This window comes from Suricata suricatta, chromosome 9 (genome assembly GCF_006229205.1).
Source record: "Suricata suricatta isolate VVHF042 chromosome 9, meerkat_22Aug2017_6uvM2_HiC, whole genome shotgun sequence".
NCBI lineage: Eukaryota > Metazoa > Chordata > Mammalia > Carnivora > Herpestidae > Suricata > Suricata suricatta.
In genome coordinates this window covers 45,635,045-45,660,475 of record NC_043708.1, presented here as the reverse complement: position 1 = coordinate 45,660,475, position 25,431 = coordinate 45,635,045, and the positions used below count along the sequence as shown (strand labels likewise).

At 44.0% G+C, this 25,431-nt stretch overlaps 1 protein-coding gene across 3 annotated transcripts in view; it reads left to right on the top strand.

Annotated features, from left to right (window-relative positions):
- GNG2 (G protein subunit gamma 2) overlaps window positions 1-4,766 on the top strand; it is a 118,926-nt gene extending 114,160 nt beyond the window's left edge. For all 3 annotated transcript variants that reach the window (XM_029950750.1, XM_029950752.1, XM_029950751.1), the window contains one exon: window positions 1,576-4,766. In XM_029950750.1, coding sequence (XP_029806610.1) covers window positions 1,576-1,704 — 129 coding nt within the window. In that variant the 3' untranslated portion in view covers window positions 1,705-4,766. The remainder of the gene's footprint in view (window positions 1-1,575) is intronic.
- Window positions 4,767-25,431: the final 20,665 nt, after the last annotated feature.

The following is a 25,431-nucleotide window of genomic DNA, read 5'->3' as shown; positions in this document are numbered from 1 at the left end:
CTTATTCCCACCACATATCCTTTTCAGACCAACTGCCACTCTACACCATGTCACTGTCATCAGGGACCCTGGCAGATGTAGCAGCCTCTATCCAGAATATCTGGATGTGTGTGTGATGAAAGGAACAGAGAGTCCAAAAATTCAAAGATTTATGGAGTTAGATGAGGAAAGCAGCAAACCATAAAATTGAAAGGCTTTTAAGTGACAAAACTCTAATCAACTTGGCCGTAAGGCAAGGGACAAATCAAGGATATGGCTACTCTGCCTTTCGTTAAAACCTCTAATCAATTAAGGTGGTTCTCAGTAAATTTCTTCAGTTGGACAAATTGGCAGAGGGAAATAGCATGGCAAACTATGCTTTGGTTCTTGATGCCTCTGCCCTAAAATTACCCACATCACTTCTCTCACATCTCATCGGCCAGAGCAATCTGACATCATTGTGTGGGTGTAGGGTGGGGAGGTAAATTTTTTAGCAATAATATAATCCATCCGACTCTGAGAGATTATCTTTTCAGTAGCCACTTTGAAAGGCTATCATAGTAGTACCGTGATATTGAAAAATCTTTTGGAGTGATCTCTAGAGCAAGTATATTATGTCCTGTAAGAAACCAACTCTTAACTTTATGATTTTTGAGCCCAAATAGCATTCCTCAGGGGGATCATCCAGTGATCCCTAGATGTGGTTATAAATGACCTTTAGTTTATTTTGCCAAATTAACTCCACCCTCAAGTAGTGAAAATTTACCATTGTCAAGACTGGTCGAAGCAAAGTCCTCCAGACGGTTTTCAAGAAGAAGCTACAGAAATGTGAGAAATAACAGTATGGCTGAAATCAATGACCCACCTTCCAATGGGACTCCCTAAAGGACACAGTGCTCGACTGAAGTAATAATATATATATATATAAATAATTATTTATGTATAATGACATAATATAGAATATGCAAAAATATAAAAATACATAGTTATGTGCTTTTTTTTGTTTGTTTTATATAACACACACACACATCCTGCTGTGTTTGTTTTTTAAAAAGGAAATTAACAGCCTTTTTGCATCCTAACACAATCCCTGAAGCAAGAAACCCAACTATGAAATGGTAATAATGGCTGACCTGCCTGGAAAGCCTGCCACGTGCCAGGCACTAAGTAAATTATGCGGATTCACTCATGTAACCCTCGCAGCCGGAGCTGGGACTAGGATGAGGCAAGTGACGTACCTGAGGCACAGTCCATGTCCACTGTTAGGGCTGGACAAATGCAGCATTGATCTTCACGTGACCTTGGCAGTGAGCACCCCATTCCATTTGTGCCCTAAGAGCCTCGCTCACCTGGGCCTAGCCCCAGGCCTGCTGGAGATAGTCCTGAGAAGTCAGGATTCCCAACCGCCTTCTCTGCAGACCAGGAAACGGAACCTATGGAGGTTGAGCGCCGGCCTCACGTTCACACAAGCTAGTAAGCGGTGCAGCGCAGAGTTGAACCCAGATCCATCTGGCTTGGGCCTTGACTGACAGCAGCCATGAATGGTTCTGCCAATGCCACATCTAAACGTCCGGTTGTTTTTGTCCTCCTTTCCAGGTATCCAAGGCCGCTGCAGACTTGATGGCCTACTGTGAGGCCCATGCCAAGGAAGACCCCCTGCTGACCCCCGTCCCGGCTTCAGAAAACCCATTTAGGGAGAAGAAGTTTTTCTGCGCCATCCTTTAAGCCTTCATGAGGAGCCTGAAGAGCCGCCAGGCTCCTGGGACACTGATGTAGAGTTTTTGGCAAAGTGGGCATCTTTCTAGTCCACAGCATTTAAAGAGAGGGAGGAGAACCATCCTGGGAACTCCAGGCTATGCATGTTTAAAGAACTGGTCCCCTTTATGAGAATGAATGCCAAACCACACCCCAAGTTAAGAGATCTGATATCTGCAGAACCGCCTGGAGGAGGGGAATCTGTAAAGATAAAATCTGCGTCATTTCTTTTCTGCTATCCCTTCCCACACCCTATGTTTCTGCTTCATATTTAAAAAAATAAAAATCAAAACCGACAGCCGTACTGAGCTAAGATATGTATGTCCTTCTCGGAATGAATATTGCCTTTAGAATACCCTTTGATAAGCTCAATTGTCCATTGTAGCCGCCGTTTGGTTTAATGGCATTGATGTTTAGTCTTTGTGCCTTTTTCTTTTTTCCTTCCACCCTACCTCTCCTTCCACCCCTTTCCATTAGAGTGGTAGAAAGATGTAAGACTGAACTCCAAGGATGAGCACCCAAACGTTTAGAGAGATGTTCCCCATGGTTTATCCTCATGGTAATAACAAAGAAAATGCTGGTTGTCTGTGTTCTCTTATCACAATTCCTAACATTTGTACATGATAGCTTTGATTCTGCAAGTAAAAGTAAATCGTGTTGTGACTGGTGCTTTCATATATTTGTGACAATTTTTGAGTAATACTGCATGAAAATGTCCCTATGTTACATCCATTCAGAAGGTTGGTTGTTTTGCTCTAAAGTTTGGAACAGGAATGTGAGAGGAGAAAAGCTGGAGAAGAAAAAACTCAGTCTCTTGAAAACTGAGATTACTTCAGAGCCTTAGCCATGCCTAAAATACCTCTGAGTTCACAGTGGCGTATATGCCTCTTCAACGTATTTTCCAGAATCCAAAGCAGTTTGGTTGTGATCCAGAATCCAGGGCAGCTCGGGAACCACCCAATAGGGCAAGGGAAGGATTCAGCATCAATTGGGAGGTGCTTTTGTCATAGAGTAAGAGCAAATTTCATCTTTTCCTGAATCATGGAAATTCTAGATTAAAGAACACTCTGTTTGTTCAAGTACTGGAAGAAATAAACCTATGGCTCCAGAGAAGACTCATTCTCAGCATCCTGGCTGTTCACTGCCAGGGAGAAGGGGGCAAGTGTGGCCCCCTCAGCCAGCGACTCCAGAAAGGGTTCTGGCTCTTTCTGCCACTGAGATGGTCTTTGCTTTTCCCTCAGCACATTTTTTGGTAAAACCTTTCCTGATTTTGTTTGCCATCTTGTTTGTTAGAGTCTCTCACTCTATTTTCACAACTTCCTGGCAGCTAGAGCTCTCTCTTCCCAAGAGATGATACTGAAAGTGATTTTTCCTTATAGCTCTAGCCTTCGTCAGTAATGGAAGGTCCTGGACGCCTGCATTACTTTTTGTCTGTGCCATTCCCAGGCAAAAGAGGACCTCTCTTACATCTCACTGTTTACTTTGATATCACAAAAACCATTTCCAAATTCATTCTATTGTCTTTCCATTCTTTTCCTTTTCTTAAAAAAAAAAAAAGATGGAAAGGAAGGGAGAGAGATATAAAAGCTTAATATGCCAAGGACAGGTTTTGAAAGAATAAATATTTCCTTAGCTCCTTTTATGGTCGTGATGGCAAAAGAATAAGTACATCCAATTAAAGCCCCTGCCTGGGGCCAGGAAAAGGGGGTGCTGAAACATTTGCCAAAGGCACAAATGTACTACTCTAACCAGATACTTCTGTTCAAACCTCGGGGTGTTGTTACAATCAGTGAGACACTAATGACGATTTAGTGGGGAGACCTTGGCAAGTATTTATTAAACCACATACTGTATTGTGCCATTAGCTTAGTATTACCGTGGAATCAGCTAAAACCATATCACATTTTTTAAATTAGCCAAAACATGAATTGAGTATGTGGTCACATAAGAACAACCATGAATAAAAATAAATCACCTTTTTGTGGTAATTAAGGTGTCATTGCGAGACCCCAAGGATTTTCATAATCCACATCATTTATTTTCTTAGAGGGACTCTTTATATTTTTATGTCAATCTAGATCTTTGGAGCAATTAAAATGGAATTAAAATTTGAAGAATGCACCGAAATACGCCTCTGGTAATTAAAAGTAAAGGAGGTTCCAAACTGCATGTGATCTTGTTTACAAAAGAAGAGAAAAGGCAGAAAACACACAGCTCATCTGAAATTAAGTTTAAGGAAAATGTTTTGGCTTTTTCGTACCTTCATGTCCTGTCTTACAGAATTATAATACCAGAGTCTTTATATGCATTTTTGCTTATTGGTAATTTTACTTGTTAAGGGGAAAAGAAATCTTTTGATGACTTATGCCTCTAAAGAGATTTAATTCTGTTAGAAGTTCACCAATCATTTCCACCAGCATGACTTTATCTTAAGGAATAACTAAGAGGAGAACTTAATGATTCAAGGCCCTAATATCTGTAATATAATGTATTGGATAGTAATGAGAATCTGCCATGCAGTTAAACAGTAACAATAACCCTCATATTTAGAGGAAAAAAATATTTTTTCATCCTCAATATTAACTCCAATTTCTTTTTTTTTCAATTTTAAACCAAGTACTATTTAATTTTAATTAGAGGTTGCAAAAAAGTACTTTGATCTGAGGCTAATTTTAATAATAATATTTGAAAGAGATTGCTTACCAAGGAGAAATTAAAAACGATTTATCCATAGACTCCTATTCACAAATGGGATTTGGGGAAACCAAGCATGCTGTCTTAGATTTTTGTAGATTTCTTTTTTTTAATATTTGCTTTAAGCTGCTCCTGGCAATGGTGAATTGTTACATATACATTAATATATTCCCAACCCAAGAATGGCTCACATTTTTCCTGTGTAAGATCTATGGAGTGTGTCTTTCAAAGAGAAGGAAATACAGAAATGTTAAAGATGGAAAACCTGAATGTGATGTGCACATTTTCATCCCACATGGACAATGTATTTGTTTTAATAAATGGAATTTTCAAATTCATTTCATATGTAGTCAATTTCATTGTGAGGGCCTGTGGACCACCTCGCCCATCGATTTCATGGTTAATTTGAGAAGGATGATGACATGTAACAGGATGGATGGAGAAATAGAAATCCATTGGTTTTCTTTAGGATTCTGTTAATAGAGGTGCCCTAAGGAAGGAGAGACTCACAAGAGACTCTTTAAAAGCCTTTCTCCCTAGGTCTCTACATCTTCGATACAATGCCTGGGAACAGAGACAGGTGATGGAGAGGAGCCCAGGGCCTCAGCAGGCTGGACCATGAGAACAAATGAGCTGTGATTATGCTCTACTATGCTGTGAGTGTGCCGCACTGGGATTTTTCCTTCACGCGCGCACACACACACACACACACACACACACACACACGCACAAATGAACACAGAGAGCCTGGTCTCCATAAGTTGTTCACTATTCAGATGGGGTACTGGAGGCCGCCTGGGTGGCTCAGTCCGCTGAGTGTCCAGCTCTTGATTTCGGCTCAGGTCATGATCCCAGGGTCACGGGATGGAGCCCCGCATCAGGCTCTGCACTGAGGGCACTGCACTGTTTCTCTCTCTATGACTCACACTCTCACCCTCTAGATTCAGTAGCTCCTCAGTGATATTATTAATCAATAAAACCTCCTGTTTGTCACTCAACTTATGCCAGTGAGTAGGAGACCCTGTTAGTAAAGAAGGAAGTGCTGGCTCTCCTGGGACTTGTGCCAGCGACAGCAGCATCTTTAAAACTGATAAAGGGGCACTTGGAGTTAGCGTACTTGTCCATCTACATCTCTGTTTCTCAGACAGTGGTGCCTGGACCACCTGCTTCAGACTCACCTGGGAGCCTAGTAAGAAGGCAGACAGTGGGAAAGGCGCAAACCACTTGTATCTATGCTTGCTCTTATTCCCACAGCCCCAGGACATGGCCATCCAGGAGTCGACATATAACCTGTGGGTGAGAATCTAGGCAGATCCTAGGCATGAGACACTGAGGAGGAAGCTGGTGGGTTTTAACTCTGCTCCTGTTTTGTTGAGCCCTTGTGAGAGGATTGCCTCCAGCTCTGGCTCTTTAATAAGCTGGTCATATTGTAGGCAGCGCTCACAGCACGTGGGAATCAGAGCTGGGTCAGCTTCAATCCACAAATTGCAAATAATTTGCCAAGGGAAATCCCTTTCCCTTCGGTTCTGCCCCAAATCTACATTTTCTTCTATTTAGAACCAGGAGACTCAGGCAGAATTTATTTTTAATGAAAAGGGTCATGGGCTCCCGGGCCTTTCCTTGGTAAGAACTCCTACTGTTTCTCCATGCCTGAGGTGTGGGGGTGTACCTCCATCCTAAGATGACAGAAAGAAGGTGCCTTGTGACTTCGTACCATCCACGAGAGAGCCCATCCAGCATGAGCCAGAGGAGCAGAACTAGGCCCCAGAGCTCCCATATGACCAAGGGCAAGTTCTTTAACTTCTCCATGCTGTAAAATGAAGATGAGAATATCTGCTTCACTAAGTTGTCAAAACCAAATGAGAGAGAGAAGGTACAGAGGTTTCATGAAGGAAGAGGTGATAAAGTATCATTAGACACTGATTGCTCAACTTTTGAAGAGAGGGAAAGTCTAGATAGTTCCTTCTCAGTGCCCGGACTCATATCCTTTCCTCTCAGCCCCCAGAGGTTCAGACCCTCAGTGCCTCACATCGAATTCCAGCCACACCTGCGGGTGTGGCGGCTCTGACTCATCTGCTGCCATTCTGAGCCATCCCACTTGCTCCAGGCATTCAATTAATCGGGGCTCCTTTGGTTCCAAGTGGCAGGAACCTAACTGAAACTGGCTAATTGTGACTGAAGAGCTCAGAAACAGGTCCCACTTCAGGCTCTGCTGGGTCCAGGTGCTGAGATGATGTCCTCAGGTGTCTGTCTCGTCCTTTGGCCCTGCATTCCTCTGCACTGGTTTGATTCTCAGAGCGACTCTCCCCCTGTCAGCGACAGGACAGTGTCAGCAGTTTCCAGGCTTGCTCTTACCTGTTCAGCAGTCACAGAAGAAAAATTAAGAGAGCTCCAGCCACAAGTCCCTGGCTATATCCTGTAACACTTTCCAAGACTCTCACTGGCTGGATCTGTTCGAGATCCCACCCATCCCTGAACCCCTGGGTAACTGTACCACAGGGCAAAACAGCCAATCTAAGGAAATTGAAGTGCTCCCACTAGAAGAGGAATAGAAGGTTAAAGTCAAAAACACTGATGCCAGCACACCTGGGTGGCTCAGTTAAGTGTCGGACTCCTGATTTCAGCTCAGGTCATGATTTTGAGGTTCATGGATTGAGCCCCACTTTGGGCTCTGTGCTGGGCATGGATCCTGCTTGGGATTCTCCCTGCCCCCACCTGCTTCTCCCCTGCTCACATGCATGGACCCTCTCTCTGTCCCTCTAAATAAATAAACTTTAAAGAACAATAATGCAAACCACATCTTGCCAGATTCATGCATGGAAGTTCCTGTAGATACCCCAAAGTGCTCATGATGCTCTTACCAGCCCATTAGGGTGCACTCAGCTGCCTGGCTGGCCAGGCCCTGGGGAGTCTAGCCCCACCCTACCAATTCTACCTTGTTTTCTAAGCTTTCTAGTGGTTTGTCCTGCAGTTTGCATTTTCAAACCTAACTCCATGTCTTTGTTGATGATGGTATTCCTCTGGAATGCCATTACTGAATTCCTCAAGGAAATAAATCCTGCTCATTTTTTCAAACCTAGTCAGAATTTCATATTGTCTGTGAACGACTTCAGGAAATACTTATCTCTTCCCTCTCAACTCCTATTGCCCCTGTCATCAGCCTCAAATCATTTAGTATTTGACTGTGGTTGAGGCCTTGTGCTGGGGTAGACACTGCATCCTTCAGGGACTTGGTGGTTTTAGTGGAGGAAGGAGACCAGGAAATAGTCAATACCAATCAGAATGGGAAGTTGTAAGCCACAGGGAGCTAAGTGGAGGAGAGAAGAGAAGGTGATGCTGGAATCCATGGTTTATTATATGAAAACCTTGTCTTTCAGGGTAAACTAATTTCCTTGGGAGTAGAAAACACCAGTTGAGCAGGCGTCGGCCCCTAGCACAGCACCTGAGAACACGGTAAGTACTCAACAATGATGATTAACGGACTCAGTACAGCACACAGGTCTGCAGAGGGAAATGGGACAGGGCAGAGGCGTAAGTCCTAAATGCTGGGCTTCCGAGCTTGCCAAAGGCAGCTGAGAAAGCAGCTCGCTGCCACACGGTGATCACCAGTTGACTCTGTGCACAGAACGGTGGACTAAACTGTGCCAACTGGTGTCCCCAGGGCTTCACCCTCTTCAGTCGGCAGCCCCTTGACCCCCGTGATAGGACCACTTTCCAAACCAGGAGTGAGATCTCGTGGGCACCTGCGGGCCCAGGAACCAGATGAATTACACCACCGGCCGCATCGCCTTAATTTTAGCCCCACGGGAAGGGTCTTTTCTACTCTCCACTGGGAACACCATCTTTAAGTTACTGTGTCTACATGTGGCTATTTCAATTTAGACAGAAATTAACTAGAATTGATTAAATTAAGAATTCAGTGCCTCAGCGACACTAGCCATATATCAAGTGTCTGACAGCCACGTGCAGCTAGTGGCTCCTGTATGGGAGAGCCTCGGCGACACTAGCCATATATCAAGTGTCTGACAGCCACGTGCAGCTAGTGGCTCCTGTATGGGAGAGCAGAAATCTAGAACATTTCTCTTGTGGCCGGAAGTGCTATTAGTGTTGCTCATGAGCAATGGTTAGCAACCTTTATTCCACACCACACAACTAACAGAATGTGCTTTATCTATAGGCCCAAATATTGGCAAAAGACACACACATGCAAACAAACAGGGAGAAAATAAGATAATCACAATTGGCCATAGGTCACGGTAAACCATATAGGCTGTGGTACAGAAAAGATAGGCTGTGGATTATGTAGCATTCCTAGAGTCCCCTAAGCCATACATTTATGTCTGTCTCTCTCATTCAGGAAGATGCAATTATAATAATCATGGTGATGATAGCCATAATAGTGGTGGCAACAGCAACGATCGAGAGAATACTTATTAAGCTCTGAACTGTGTGCCAGGCACAACGCTAAACATTTTAAGGCCTGAGTGTGGTCAATGCTCACGATAACTCTATGACATGGATATCCTTTATCTCCTGTAGCAGATTTCGTATATGTGTCATATCGCTTTGATTTCAGCCTCACTTGCAGGGGCTTTATTCTTCCCCGAGGCAATTCATTCCCCTGGGGCAATCCCCAACCAATGAGAGACGAGAGTCTGGGTTAATGTTACAGGCACCCACCCTTCAGATGAGACTTCCGTTGTACATTTCGTTTGGTTTCATGGAGGGTCTCTGAGCTTCAACTGTCCAGAACAGTAACCAGCCCAGAAACATACCGTATTGATTTTTCCTCCTTATCAGTCTCATTTTTTATTCTTCCTACATTTCTGCTTTCTGAGATCACCCTCACCGCCATTAAACTACATTCATCTAAGGCCTAGACCCAGGCCCTGCTTTGGGGGACACTCAAATTAATTCCCTTTCATCTTACAGCCCAGGAATTTGAGATTTAGAAATGTTGTCATTTCCCCCAATTCCCCTTGCCAGGAAGTGGAGATCAAGGAAGGATAAGAACTACCTCTGTCTTGATTGCCAAAATTTAACCCTTAACTAATGGCTTATGTGAATTTGATCACAAGTACTTGAGAAGGAGGCGATTGCAAAGTTCTGAATCTGGGAGCACCTGGGTGGCTCAGTTGGCGGAGCATCTGAGGACTTTAGCTCAGGTCAGGATTTCACAGTTTGTGAGTTTGAGCCCCATGTTGGGCTCTCTGCCTCACGGAGCCTGCTTCAGATCCTCTGTCACCCTCTCTCCCTCTCTGCCTCTTCCCTGCTTGCGCACTCTCTCTCCCTGCCTCTTCCCTGCTCACATACTCTCTCTCTCTCAAAAATAAATAAAACTTGAAAAAAAGAAAGTTCTCAACCTGTTCTCATTTGTAGAATAAGTAGATTGTAAACTTCCAACCTCTGAGTTGCTTTTCTGGAATGAAGAAATCAGCAAACTCTTGTCGATTCTTACCTCTTCTTCACTGGGGTCATTTGGTACCTGGAAAGTATTCACTCGCACAGAAAATATTTCCTGATCTGGAGGAGCCTGTGCAAGGAAAATCACAATGAGTCTAACAGGGAAGTCGGAAGTGTTTTGTTTTGTTTTCACATCTGTTTCAGGAGGGGAAAATCCCTTCCCTTTCCAACTGCTGGTCTAACAACTGCTTCCCTGTGATCTCAGAGCCCAGTGACCCTCCATGGGCCAGAAGCAGGGTCTGGGTGGCTGTGGAGTTTTCCAGGGGCTTCGCTCCAAAAGCGCTGCTCTGAGGAAAGCATGGCAATCTAAGACAAAGGGCCTTGCAAATGCAGCTTCAAGATTTCACCCAGAGCTTCTTGCAAAGAGATAAGAACGGTGCTCATTTCTTTCCCCCACCACACCCCCACCCCATTTCCTGTCCCTACTCCAGGAAGATGCAATACCCCACTGGAGCTTGTCACACAGGATCCCAGCACAGAGCATGTGCATAAGCCCACCCATGAGAAAAAGCTTACTGTCCCAGACTGTCTGCAAAAGCAAACTTCACTTTAAGAAAGCGGTCAGCATGACACACTGGTGCATCCCATCATCGAAAAAATACTGCTCCCGCCTGTGGGATATCTTGGTTTACTTTACAAAAGGAGGTCTCAAAGAGTATTCCAGAACTCTTGAGGGTCCTGAGATCCTTTCCGAGGGTCTGCTAGCTCAAAACTATTTTCATAATATGGGGTGCCTGGGTGGTTCAGTCGGTTAAGCATCTGACTTCAGCTCAGGTCATGATCTCACGGTTCGTGGGTTCGTGGGTTCAAGCCCCATGTCAGGCACTGTGCTGACAGCCTAGAGCCTGTTTCAGATTCTGTGTCTCCCTCTCTCTCTGCGCCTCCCTGGCTTGTGCTCTGTCTCAGAAATAAACATCAAAAAAATTTTTTTAATATTAAAAAAACCTGTCTTCATAATAATGCTGTCGTATAATTTGCCGTTTCTACTCTCATCATCTCCTGAGTGTACAATGGAGCTTCTAGAGCCTCTGTGACATTGACCTCACAACAGATTGGAGGCAAATGCACATATGAGAGCCCAGCACTCTCTTATTAAGCCAAACAATAAAAGAATTTACAAAAATGTAAAATAATGCTGCTTGCCTCAGTATACTTTTTTTGTTTGGGAACACATAGTTATACTTGATAAAAATGTTATTTATATTAACATGTAATGGGTTTATTGTTACTTCAACAATTAATAAGTGGATATTTTTAAAAATGTTTGTTTTAATTTCCAATATGAGAAACGGCAATAGATATAACCACGGAAGCCAAAGCCTTAATAATCTGAGGATGTTCTCAATAATTTTAAAAGTGGAAAGGGGCCTTAGATCTTAACATTGAAACCTGCTGCCTTGCGAACAGTTTTCTCTTCCAACCCCCTATTTTGCAGATGGGGAAATGTGTCTTTCAAAATCTTACAACTATTTGGTGTCAGAGTCATGAGTAGAACATAAGAAAAGATGATTCTAAAGGGCAAACAGAAATGTTTTAGGTTGTCCCCTAGGATGCTGTTCAAATGTTTTTTAAAATGATACTCCCGAATTAAGTTTCACAATGAGCGTGTTAAGAGATAATTTTCCACCAAAAAATGGTTTAAAAAATCATAGTTCTCACACAGGTATAAAATAAACACGTGTCAAAGATTTTATTTGAACTCCTTATGGTTAAGGAAATCAGGTAGAGGTTAGAGATGGTTCAAAAAAAAGGTCAAAAAGCAGACACATTTATAGATCAGGAATACTGAGGAAATGAATCTGCAAGTGGTGTAAAACTGTGCTTTCACACGGGGAGAGAGAAGCCAACTGAAGCACCCCTAGGCAGAATTTAGTTGCCTACCTAAAGTAGGACATATTTCCCATAACTATCAGTTGTCTATCGCTCACAGAGGTATAAAATAGCTCAAAGGCAAGGAAAGGTGGCCCAGCCCCCATGGAATCGGAAGCGGACAACTAGGAAGAGTGTGCTCTGAGCAATGCACAGCTTTCCATCCAGGAACAGGTGTTTCCCCACAACTGAGGCCCTATTTAGGTGCCAGGCGCTGGCTAAACTTAGCGAGTCAGAAAAAGGGGCTCAGTGTGTGCCCTGCTCTCACAGATCTCACAATCCATTTGTATTGCCCACTTCTTCCTATACACTGAATGCTTATGTCCCCCCCCAATTCACAGGTTGAAATCTTAACCCCCAACGTAATGGTAGTTGGTGGCAGAGACTTTAAAAGGTGATTTGGTGATAAGAGTGAGTCTTTATGAATGGGATTAGTGCCCTTATAAGAGAGATTCTAGAGCGATCCCTCATTCTTTCCACCATGTGAGGACACAGAGAAAAGACAGCTGTCTATGAACCAGGAAGCGGGTCCTCCCCGAACACCAAATCTCCCAGCACCTTCATCGTGGACTTCCCCGCCTTCAGAACTGTAAGCAATGAACTTCTGTTATTTATACTCTATCCCGTCTGTGGTATCAGCCCCCCTGGACTCCTGTATTCTGTGACATAACAGCCCAGGTGGACTAAGGCACTATATAACCCATTACTGAAGTTGGAGCACATGCTGGTTCTCATGCATGGATGAGCACATGCTTAGGTTCATTTCCATCTTCTGGGTAATAAAAGCTACCATCCATTTAGTGCCTACTATGTATCCTCCTTAAAGCCACATCAGATAGATAACATTATCCTCTCACATTACAGAGAAGAGCGGTTGAAGAAGTGAAGTCACGTACATGTCCAAGACCTCTCTCAGTAAGACTCTGGGGTCAAACCCTGGTGTCTCTGGCTTCACTTTCACTCCCTCTCTTAGTTCAGTGCTGATCTGGCAGAGCCTTCCTGGCAAAACATGCATTTCTCAGTAAATATTCATGCCAGGAAAAGCAGTTTGTTGTGTTGGTCCTTGGAAATCATGGGTTTTTATTAACCCCTGAACTCAGTCCAGAATTTTCAACAATTCTCTGCTCAGTAATAGTAGGACCTCAAAGCGATGTTTTGTTTCCTTTGTCTTTTTTGGAGGCTATTCCCAGATGGTCAGGGAGGAAAATTTACAAAGATATGCTCTAAGTGTAGAAATTACAGATCGAGTAAGAAGTTTGGGCTGACAGACGGCGTAGAACAGAAATTTGGCAAACCCCAGGCTGTGGGCCAAATCTGATATTTTGTATGGCCTACAAATTAAATATGGTTTTCAGGGGTGCCTGGGTGTCTCAGTCAGTTAAGTGTCTGACCTTGGCTCAGGTCATGGTCTCGCGATTTGTGAGTTCAAGCCCTGTGTCTGGGTGTACTGACAGCTCAGAGCCTGGAGCCTGCTTTCAGTTCTGTATCTCCTCTCTCTCTGCTCCTTGCCCCCATCCTCCCACCCCTGCTCACACTCTGTCTCTCTCTCTTTCTCAAAAATAAATAAACATTAAAAAATTTTAATGGTTTTTACATTTTTAAATGGGTGGGGAAAAGTCAAAAGAAGAAGGCTATGTGTGATCTGTGAAAGTTATACAAAATTCAAAGTTTCAGGGTCCCCAAATTAAGTTTCATTAGAAAACAGTCACACCCATTCGTTTTTCTTTTCTTTTTTTTTTTTTTTTTTTTGTGCCTGCTTTTGAGCCACAACAGCAGATTTGGGAAATTGTGACAGAAACCAAGTGGCCTGCACAAGTAAAAATACCCATTCTTACCAGAAGAAGTTTGCTAACTCCTGGCTTAGAGTGACTTTCTGCATGAATGTTGAGAGTAATTTCTCAGGAACCCCAAAGTAAGTCATTCTGGACTTCTACATGACATGAGCTAAATGTGGCAGGTTTCAGAACCACTCGGTTGCGGGGGGCGGAGTGGGGAGCTCTGTTATTGCAGCAGTCTTGGTAAGAGGGCAAACCCCACTAGGCTTTAAGTTGTCATCTGAGTGTCAAGGTTCTCCGCTGGGTTTCCTGCCATTGGCACCTCTATCACTCTGCCCCTGTTCTGGTTTCTGTCCTGTGGAAGCTCCACTTGCATTTACCATTAATTACAATAATGAAAATTAAGCGGTGCCTCCTGTGTGGGAATTTTCCAGTCCCTGACAGGAAGCTTCCAAAGAATTCTTTCTCAAGAGCACCCTCTGCTGGTCAGTTCTCAGAAAACACCACGTCATCGTATTTGCGTCTGCAAGGTGGGTTTTGCAGCCAGGAAAAAGCCAAAGGCAGATTTTGATCTAGAGATTGTCTCAATGCCTGGGTCAGGTTTTTCACAGCACAGGGGCATTAACATCTAAAGATAGAGAATTTCAGTGTCTAACTTGTGAGAGAACAAAACTCCCTTTGAATGCAAACTGACAGTCTCCTAGTTAGATAGAGTAGCCTGGAGAACACAAAGTCTTGTTGACTGCAGGCTTCCCAAACCACCTGTTAATAAGGCAAAGCTGAGTTATTACTTATCCCCATCAGGAAGACTGATAGGGTCTCTATAGGAAAAGGAGAAGGTCTGATTAAGACTTTGAGGTCTGCTTTAAGGTAGATTTTTTAAAAGTTTTTTTTGGTTTTGTTTTTGTTTTAAATAATGTCTACACCCAACATGGGGCTCACATTTACCACCCCCAAGATCGAGAGTTCCATAGTCTACCGACTGAGCCAGCAGGTGCTCCTAATGTAGACCTTTCAGTGTTGGGGGAAGGAGATTGGTTAGGACTGGGTAAGGATTATGGTATAACAATTTACGACTAGCAGACACAACAAGGTAAGTAAGGTGAATCTAGGAATGTAAACTCTCTGTTGATGATTTGACAAGACTTTCCAGAATTTCTCTGATGAAACAAAGTTTTCCAACTTTGCCCTTCCAAGGTAAGAGTGTCTGTACTGGTAAAGTCATGTTAATGAAGGTCATAGAACAATGAAGTCCCTTAATGTAGACAATAAGCTGTGGGACCTGGGGACTGATGGTTTGGGTTCTCAGCTTCTCGGGGACTGTCCTCTAAGAAGCCCAGTGTGGACGGGATGTGGGCCTATCCAGTGCCCTGGTGACTTGAAGCAAAATGTTGGGTCTGCTCCGGGCTTCCAGATTTGTTAGGGCTTTTCTTTTTTGGTTTTATTTATTTTGAGATATAGATTTGTGTTAACAACTTTTCATGTTTAGATGTGGGATTCTGGCTATGAGGTAGCCCTTGAAGGAAACCAGAATATGTCACCCTAAAAATATGCCTCTTTCTCATAAAAATTATTTCGAGTTGAAACCAAATCCTGGGGGATAATTCCCCCTTTTCTGACTGTCAGCAGGAAATAAATTCTTTTTCTAGAGTCAGACTCCAATCAGCCCAGAGATGGTATCAGAGGAAATTGCAAACAAATCTTATTAAACTAAACTTTGTCTTCCGAGGACAACCTAGCCCTAGATGTATTACCCAAATCCCTTTGATTTGTCAATTCTTCACAAATATACTCTTTTCTTTGTCTAAAAGGCATAAAAGCTGCCTGCTCTGGTCACTTTACTCTTGTGTGAAGATTCTCAGGTACATGTAAATATTTTTAAAAATGTGTGTGCTTTGGGGTGTCTGGATGGCTCAGTCTGTTAAGCTTCTGACTCTTGATTTCGGCTCAGGTCATGATCTCAGGGTCGTGGGATGGAGCCCTGAATCAGTTTCTGTGCTGAGAGCCTGCCTGGGATATTCTCCCTCGCTCTCGCTCGCTCTCTCTCTCTGCCCCTCTCCTCGCCTTGCGCTCTATCTTAAAAAAATAAAAAATAAAAAAATAAAAAAGAGAAGCAAAGTGTGTGCTTTTCTCCTGCTAACCTGTCCAGTTTAAAGTTCAGACTCAGCCAGGGACCCTAAGAGGGTAGAGAAAAACTTTGTCCTTCCCCGCACCTGCGAGGAAAAGGACTGATCTCATAGGCTACTGCAGTGCTGATTAGTCAGTAAGTGTCCGCATTCGGGCCCAGGGGGCCTAGCAGGGAGGGGCTCCGCAGAGGCCCTCACTTCAGAGCTGCTGAAGGTGCACAGGGGACAGGACCCAGGCTTGGCTGGATGTGGGGAGAAGTCACGGAAACCCACAGAGCTGACACTAGAGCTGAGATTCAAAGGCTGGTGAGAACTCCCCAAACTGGGAAAGGAGGGACTAAGCGGGGGTCGGGGGTGGGGGTGGGGGTGGGGGTGGATGAACCCTCCCAGCTGAGGCGGGAAAGGTCCGGGACTCTGGGGATGTCAACAGTGCAGGAAAGAACTTTGGGGCCAGGTGCTCAAGGGCGTGGTTTGCAAACGTGAACTTTATCCCGGGGAGGTGGTAGCTGAAAAACTTTTTGCTGTGAAGCGCCATGATTTGATTATTTAAAATCTACTTCAGCTGCGGAACCGTGGGCGGGTGCAGAAAGGACTGACCAGCCTAGAAACTGTTGTCGCAATAGACTGAGGGCCTTCTCTAAGAACGCGGCTTCAAGGGTGCAAGGGGGAGAATCACCGTGCCTTGGTGACCCACTGAGTGTGTAGGCGGAAGAGGGAAGGGTTTCTGTCTTCGGTGATACGCAATTGGCTGAGATAGGAAATGCACGAAAACAGGTGGGTTACTGTGGAAGGTGGGAGTGAGGTATTGGCTACCCCCAAATATGGCCCTGTGACATAAAGATTATTTTGAGTTGATTATTTAAAAAAAAGAAAAGATAGGAGAGAAGCTCTGAAAACAGAGTAGTTACCCTTTTATAAGGGAAGTTTACATTTCCCTTATAAAAGAAGTCTACATTTGTGAGGGTGTCTCCTCTGTACCTTAAAGAGAGGGATGAGTGAAGCCTAAGAAACTCTCATCAGTGGAGAAGCCACTGATTTAAATCTGTGTCACAAACCTTACTCTTTGGGCATCTGGGTGGCTCAGTCTTAAGTTTTTGGTTCAGGCCATGATCTCACAGTTTGTGGGTTCAAGCCCCACATCGGGTTCTATGCTGACATCATGGAGTCTGCTTGGGATTCTCTCTCCCTCCCCTCCTTTCTGTCCCCCACTCATGCCCCCTTGTGCTTTTGCACACTCTCTCAAAATGAAAGTTTTAAAACAATTTTAAAAAGCCTTACTCTTATTGACCAAGCTTTTCCTGGTCAACCCCCTACAACTGGCCTTCCCCAAACCCTTTTTTGGTTTTCGTTGATCGTATTTCAGCCTTAATTCTAAGCTACCTCTTGGCAAGTTTCTCATTTTTCCCTGGGTGTGTCTCTAGCATACATGGATATACATGCTAAAACACTTATTCATTTTTCTCTTGTTAATCTGTCCTTTGTAACAGGGAGCCCCAGCCAAGAATTTAGAAGGGTAGAGGGAATACTTTTCCCCCCTCCCATCAAAGGTGATCTGTTCAGCTTTGGACGTGCTGGCTGAGAGGTACAGAGGAGGGGGCTAGTCCAGGAAATGCAGAAGGTTAAGGATGGAACAGACAGTTAAGCTGTCCAGGCAGGTAAGAAGCTGAAGCATAAAGTAGCTGAGCGCTGCATAGTTGTCAGTGTAAGTGGAGAAGAGATGAAGCCCCCAGAAGGAAACAGTGATACTGGACAGGGAAACGGAAGGGACCCCATGAGAAGAAAAGCTATGTTTTTCCCTTTGCTTCTTGTCCAGCTTCTGCTCTTGCCAGGACCTGCACCCCACCCCACTCTACCCATGCCATGTAATGTAAATAGCACTTGTCCTCCCTGTGAGGGAGGATTTCTCTAGAATAGAAGACGTCTAAGGAAGGACCAGGTGAGAATGGCTGGAGAAAAGAAGCTATAATGTGTATTCCAGACCACTGGTGCTAAGATATCTTAAGGACGCCAAGACCCCTCGGCTTCAGGGAATAAGTGACTTAACAATGGATACCTGGACCTTGTCCTCATTCTGACCCGTTTCTGGAATGCCTGAGAGGACACGTGCACCAGACCACAATCATCAGTTAAAAAAAACCCAGACCCCAAGCAAGCATGAAACTCTTTCTCTTCCTTCCCAAGTATCCCACATGCGTTGTCTGTCTGTATATATCTTTAGTAAACTCCTTTCACCTCCTGCGAGCTCACATTTGCTTTCCATCTGCACGAAGCCAAGGACCCTCTTGGCTGGTCCTGTGGGAACCCCCTGTGGGTCCTTGGACTTGGCCTGCTGGCATCAGTAGCTGTGCTGAAATGTCAACGGCTGAGCAAAGTGAGATGGCTTACAAGTTCCTATGCCCCTCCCTGCAGGCATCGCGGCTCTTCTCAGAGGAGCAGAGAAACCTCTTAGGGCACCTGCACACATCCGAGGACCTCATGCCACCCGCCCAGCGGACGGGGCCTTGACAATGTAGGAGATCGTGCTGAGAAAAAGGACGGCAAAAGACTCCCCCACCTCACAGGACAGAACGGGAGGACAGAGAAAGTAATTAGTTTTTATGGAACAAAGGATTTGACCTATTTCTCCCTCCAAATTTAATCAACTTAATGCCTGAAAGATTGGGAAACAATGAGGTGGGAAGGAAATTGTTCCAATGAAGGCAGCCTCGGTGGGGATCTAGTTGTGCCCACTTCTGGAAAAGCAGCTGTGCCTCGCTGTGGCTCAGGTCTCAGTGGCTGAACCGGAACAAAGGGTCTTGCAGGGAGGCGGGGTTAGAAACTCCTGCGTGGAGGAGGTCCGCTCACCGGAGGGCACCAAGTTCAAGGACAGCTGCTCTCAATCTTGAGCACTTCGCCTCGCCTCGGAGGCTTGTTAAAAGGCAGATTGCTGGCCCCACCCTACCTCTCAGAGTCTGTAAGAACCACTAGTATATAAGATTCCCCAAAGGGTGGTGAGCATGCCATCACTCAAGATGATTGTAGGAAGCCCACAGATGAATATAACACAACAGTTATGCATATATTTTTATGTGTATTCAAAAGTACCACTTGCGGGACGACTGGGTGGCTTAGTGGGTTGAGTGTCTGACTCTTGATTTCAGCTCAGGTCATGATCTCACAGTTTGTGAGATTGATCCCTGCGTCGGGCCCCTCGCTGAAGCAAGGAACTTGGTTGAGATGCTCTTGCTCTCGCTCTCTTTGTCCCTCTCCTGCTTGTGCACACTCTCTGTCTCACATAAATAAGTTTTATTTTTAAAAAAGTACCACTTGCATATCAAATTTGTGAATTTAAGAGTATTTTTGTTTAGAACAGGGCTAAAATGGACATAAGTAAAATGTGACCAATTTAAATTAAAATGTTAAGCAAAGTAGTATAGGTAAAAATGTAGGGAAATTCAGAAAGTGGTATGCAAATGACTAATATTTACAAAACATGAGACTAAAAAGAAAGCAACTTTACTCGTGTACTTAGCATGTAGCTGGAGGTCAGGGTGGACGTTCGAAGTTAACAGCCATGGACACTGCCCAGTCAGACTGGTCACGGCCAAAAGCAGTCAGTTCTGCAAATATAGCTAAATGTTATCCCAGGTCGAGGAGTCAACTGGGTCCTTTTGTAGAGATGAGGAAGTTGAAGTTAAGAGCACTTGATTTCCAAGATCACAGTAAATTAGGGGCAAAGCTACGACTAGAACCTACAGCATTGCAAAGAAGAGCAAAATATACCCAGGCACCCGCAGGGACAGCTGTCCGTCTTCCTGCTGACCCTCTTTCCTTCCTCCACCCTCCTGTCCAGTGGGGGGCTTCTCCCATTGTACCTGCCCTGGGCCCTCCTTCCTCTCTGTAGATGGCCCAAGCTCTCCACAGGGCTCACCGGCCCACACTTAGATGTATATACAAGCCCTGCCTATAGATTTTTTTAGATTGCCCTTGTTCAGCAAATATTTCATGAGCCCTGCTCTGTGCCTGAACACCGTGCTAAGGAGGATTTGAAAGCGGTAGGACACAAATGCTACCCTCAAGGAGTTCACCATCTAGTGGTGGGGACAGATTAGTAATAATTACATGGTATGGCGACAGGTTAAGGGAAGTTACATGTGTGGAAGGGACACCTGACCCTACCAACTGGAGAGAAGGTGATCCAAGACCCCCAAGGTGGTGATCTGAGTCAGGAAGACAGCCAAATAAAGGAAGGATAGGAGGCTATTCCAGGCTGAGAAAGGAGTGAATGCAAAGGAGCAGAGAGGAAACTAACATTGGTTCAGTGTGGTTCAAGCACTGAGTGTGAGAAGCAGTGATGAGAAAATAATACAATGTGTACTATGTGCCAGGCACTGTTGCAAGTACTCTTTATACATGTATACACACGTGCATTCTTTGTATATTCATATATACATATGTGCACATATATGTATACACACATAAAATATGTATCATATAGATATGTTGCATACAAATTCATGTGCAACATGTATACATATATGTACATGTATGCTTGTATAATATATGTATAATATACATTGGTGCATATATTGATTAAAATTTAATCTTCATAAGCCTATGAGGCAAGTGCCATCATTATTCTCACTTAACAGATCCAGAAACTGAGGCATGGAAATTTTAATAATTTCCCCAGACCTGAGGATATTTGAGAATAAGCAAACATATGGCAATTAAAATCATAGGTATGAATAAGAATGTCAGAGAATGTTTGATAGAGGGAAAATGGCTGCAAGTAGTTCCCAAGACATATTAGGGGACATGTCAAATATTCAAAATTTGGGGGAGGAGGGCGTAAAGAAGGTAACATCAGCCGCAAATAACCTGAACCCTTATATCTTGTCTGAATCTCAGCCTCGCATATACATACTTTTATATTTCCATGTAAGGTACATATGCAGTGAGAGAAAAGTGTTGATTTGGAATATGTTAAACATTTAATATATACCACATTTTTTACAAGGCCTGGAGTTCCTTGGTTTTCAAAATAAACCTAAAACCTCAAAAACTGGAAAAGGTCTGACCTCCCTCAATTTCAGGGAGGCCCTGAATGGGGATTCAGGATTTTAAATGTGTCCTCGATATCCCTCCCAAATGGCTGATTCCTTCACTGCTCCGGTCCAGAGAGGTGTTCTCTTCCAAGAACAGTCTCTTCGAAGCTGGATGACCTCTCTCCAGCACTCCCCTGAGTAACACACCTTTTGGATCTCTTGCTTCTCTTGAGGCCCTCTCCCCACCCCTCCACGCTTTTTAAGCCAGAAAAAGTATCAGGAATCACCAATTCTTGGGTGAAAATATACCAAGGTCAAAGAACATGTGAATTCTAATTCAAGGGCATTTTCATTTGCTTCAAGATGCCCGAGCATTCTATAATTCAGGTAAGATACTCAGACTGCCAAATGAAATTTGGCAACAGTAAATAGAGCTGTTTTTCTTTTGCTAATCAGATTTTTCAGCAATTCTCTATAATATAGAGTTCAAGGTTGTTTTGTTTTGTTTTGTTTTGTTTTTAAGTGTTTATTCATATATTTTTGGAGAGAGAGAAGGAGAAGGAGAATGAACAGGGGAGGGGCAGAGAGAGAGGGAAAGAGAGACAGTACCAATGCTCAACATGGAGCCCCCTACATGGGGCTTGATCTCATGAGTGTGAGATCATGAGCTGAGCCAAAATCAAGAGTCGGACACTTAACCAACTGAGCCTCCCAGGTGCCCCTTGGTTTTGCTTTTAAAACTGAGATACGATAAATAACATTGTGTAAATCGAAGGTCTGTAACTGAACCAAAGGAGAGTTCTTTTACCTGATGTGCAGCACGCCATAAAAACTGATGCAGAGCTTTCGCAGGGAAGAAACATAGCCTGTTTATTGGCATCACCCAGAAGAAGAAGGGGCTAATGCTCATAAGTCCTGAACTCCCTGATGGCTTCCAAATTGAGGGTTGTTAAGGGCAAAGTTTGGACAGGGGTCTTTGGACAGAGAAGGCGGGTGCTGTTGGTTGGATGCCCGTGATGTCATGCTAGCAGATGCTGTGGTCCTGCTTTGTCTGGTCCCTTGAGGTCTTCACCATCTCAAGACACTTGAAATCTGAAAAAAAGTCTTTATTCTTTATGTTACAGACTTCATTAGGTACACTTGATTATATAACTAGGGTAATGCTGGTTAACAACTTGTAAGCTTGTGGGGTTGCAATTCCTACGGGTTCCTTGGTTGGTCCAGCTGTGCCCGGGGCAGATATGACCCCTGGTGTTAAGTCTTTGATCTGAAAGGACAAGATGGAGGCTGGCTTCAGGTAGATAGGGCATATTGGTTTGGTGCATTATATATTCCAATATGATTAGTGAACACCTCTATCATGTCACATAATTATTACTTCTTTCTTGTAGTGAGAACTGTTAAGATCTAGCCTCTTAGCAACTTTGAAGTTCATGATACAGTATTATTAAATATATCATTAATTATATTCACTATTCTGTGCATTAAATCTCTAGAGCTGCAGTTTTTATCCTTAAACAACAACTCCCTAATTTCTCTAGAGCTGCAGTTTTTATCCTTAAACAACAACTCCCTAATTTCTCCACCCCCAGCCCTTGGGAACCACCATGCTACTTTCCATATATATGAGTTTGGCATTTTGAGATTCCAATGTAAGTGATATGATCCAGTATTTATCTCTCTGTCTGACTTACCCCACGTTTAGGGCTAAATTTGTGAGAATCCGTGGCAATTAAACTAAGAGCCCAAAGCACTGAGCTTTGTTCCCACCTTTGCCAATCCAATGGCATCCTTGGCATTTTTTTTAAATTGAAGTATTTCAATCCAGCAACTGTGTGTTAAAAGCTTACTATTATACAAGGCTCTGCGTTAGCCTTGGTAAACCATTGGGAAACTCCTGGGAAAGTCCTTGAGCTGAGGAAGTTTAACATCAGGTAGGGGTATGATGACATAAATACAATGCCAAGAGGGTGACAGTCGATCTGTGTCCCATGGGGGCCCACCAAACAGGTAGGATGCCTCCTTACCTGCTTGTATTAAGAGATTGCATTTGAAAGGGTCTTGAAAGATCAGAAGGTTTTCGGAAGATGAACGTAACGAGGGGAGGAAAGGAAGGAAAGGTGGACAGAAAGCACAGCATCTTGGTGGATGGAACAGCATAAGCAAAGTCACAGAAACAGAGAAGTCTGGGAGTTATTTAGGGCCATGCTTACAATTATGGTTGATCCATAGTGTAGGAAGTACTGCAACCGAGAGTGAGTATTTTAAAAGCTTAAACAGAAGCATCTGGGTGGCTCAGTTAAGTGTCTGACCCTTGCTTTTGGCTCAGGTCATGATCTTAGGATTCATGAGTTCAAGCCCTGCATCAGGCTCCATAGTGATGGTGCAGAGCCTGATTGGGAGTCTGTCTCTCTCTCTTTCCTTCTCTCTGTTTCCTCCCCCCACCTCATACTCTCTCTTTCTCTCCCCTTCTCAAAAAACAGTAAATTTGGGGGCACACATGTGGCTCAGTTAGTTGAATGTCCAACTTCAGCTCAGGTCATGATCTCACACTTTGTGAGTTCGAGCCCCACATCGGGCTCACTGCCATCAGCCTGTCAACCCAGAGCCTGCTTGGGATCCCCTGTCCCCTTTTCTTTGCTCCCCCCACTCCCCGCTTGTGTTTTCCCCAAAGTAAATAAATATATGTAAAAAATAAATAAATAAAAATAAACAAAAAATAAAAAGCTTAAACAGTAATTTTATTTCTGTTCAAACCAAGAATAATAAATTAAGCTTGTATTTATATCTTTTTAATTTCAGTTTTCTGGTGTTACATTTTTATTTTACAAAAGTATTGGTCTGTGACAGATTGGAAATTTAAAAGTTGGTCCTTCACCATAGTTTGAGGAACACTGGGGTTTAGGAAATGCCGAATCTTCAGTACCACATGGTGTAACATGTGAAACAGAACTGAAAAGTAAGCTTGAAGTGGCAGATGGAGGCGTATTGTGGGGAATGGTTTTTTATTTTTCATTTTTTTAATGTTTATTTATTTTTGAAAGAGAGACAGAGTACTAGCAGGGGAGGGGCAGATAGAAAGAGAGAGAGAGACACACACAGAATCCAAGGCAGGTTTTAGGCTCTGAGCCATCAGCACAGAGCCTGATGTGGAGCTCGAACTCAGGAACGGCGAGATATGACCAGAGCCAAAGTCAGATGCTCAATTGAATGAGCCACCGGGCGCTCCAGGAATGGTTTTCCTGAAAGGTGATATAAGCCTAGTTGTAGGCTCAGAGAAAGCAAAGAGACAGAAAAGGATGGCAGAAGGATCTGAAATATGCCACATTTTCTGATTAATATGATCCCTCTAATTTTTAATGTGTTTTGAGGGTCACATGTGGGCTGCCAGCCGTAACCTTCGATGTAGAAAGATCCGGCTGTGTTTCTCTGTTTCATAGGCTGTGGCAGGGGACTAGTGCTGCGGTCCCCGGGGTCCCAGAGGCCATGGAAATGGAGTTCCTGTCACTTCGATGGTCCAGGAGCCATGGTGTATTCCCGAATAACTGAGGACAGCACAGAGAACCTGGAGACCCACCTGGTAGTGGGCACAAGGCAGGCACCGCAGTGACTTGTGCTCCAACCAGGACTGGACAGAAATGAGAACATCCCAGGGGATGCCAGGGGAGGTCAATAAGGACACTGAATTGATCTGCCAGCTGCCACCCATTCCTTGGCATTTCAGAACCCCCCCCCCCCCCCCCGCCAATTTAGGTGCTGTTCCTAGAGAAAGAGACTGTACCTGACTGTGACTTTGCTTCTCCCATGTGTATGAGGGAGGCACAAAGCAGAAACCAGGTTCACATTTGTGGACTGTTTTTATTTCACTTTCTCCAGCGATGCTTGGAGTGGACAAGCTACGACCTATGTTATTTCCCAGGGGCACTACTGAAGAGACCCACATCAAAAACAAATCTATGTTTTTCTGAAAACCAAACTGCAAATATTTCCTGACGGTGTTGCGAGGGTATGAAAGTGGCGGCTGCTGCCAGAAAGCTGGGGTCACCGGGGAAATAACTCAGACCCTCATTAACAACCTAAATTATTCCTACAGAGTCATTAGTGGGATCATTGAGGTCAGCTCTCAGGTTCCAGCAATGCCATCCAGGAGACTGCCTGATTTCAGCTGGAAAGGAAAGGATGGCAAATATTGCTTTTTCTCTGCACTTGCTGAGACCCGTGCCCAGCATGAAATATTAGGTACTGAACACTGAATTCCCAGGAGGCTGCTGTTCTCATTTGCCAAAACTAAAGTAGGAGTGACCCAGCAAACGTGAAAAATAAAGAGTGTTCAAGTGTTAGAGGAAGTGTTTCGCTCCTTAGCGTCATTATTAAATCCCAACATAGTAGAACATTTCCAATATATTTCAGGGAGCTTTGTAAAAGAAAAAGCATTTAGGGAAGTTCCCGTACTTTTGCTGAGTGTAGGAGAGGAATTGGGAGCAGCCTCTCATTGGAAAATGGGAAAATCTCTTCAAATGAAGAGTCACAGTGGAGAGCTGGGAAATATATCTCCCGACTGATCACAGACTGTATTTCTCCCTTTCTTTCTAATGTTCTTGTTCTCGCAGCCCCAGAATTTATTTCTCTGTAATTGAAAAATTACCCAAATGGCTCTCCAGCTCTTCCAGCAATGCCAAGTAATAAGGAGGTAGGAAGGCAAATAGTTCATGGGGATGGCCCTCAATCACCCACAATGATGAC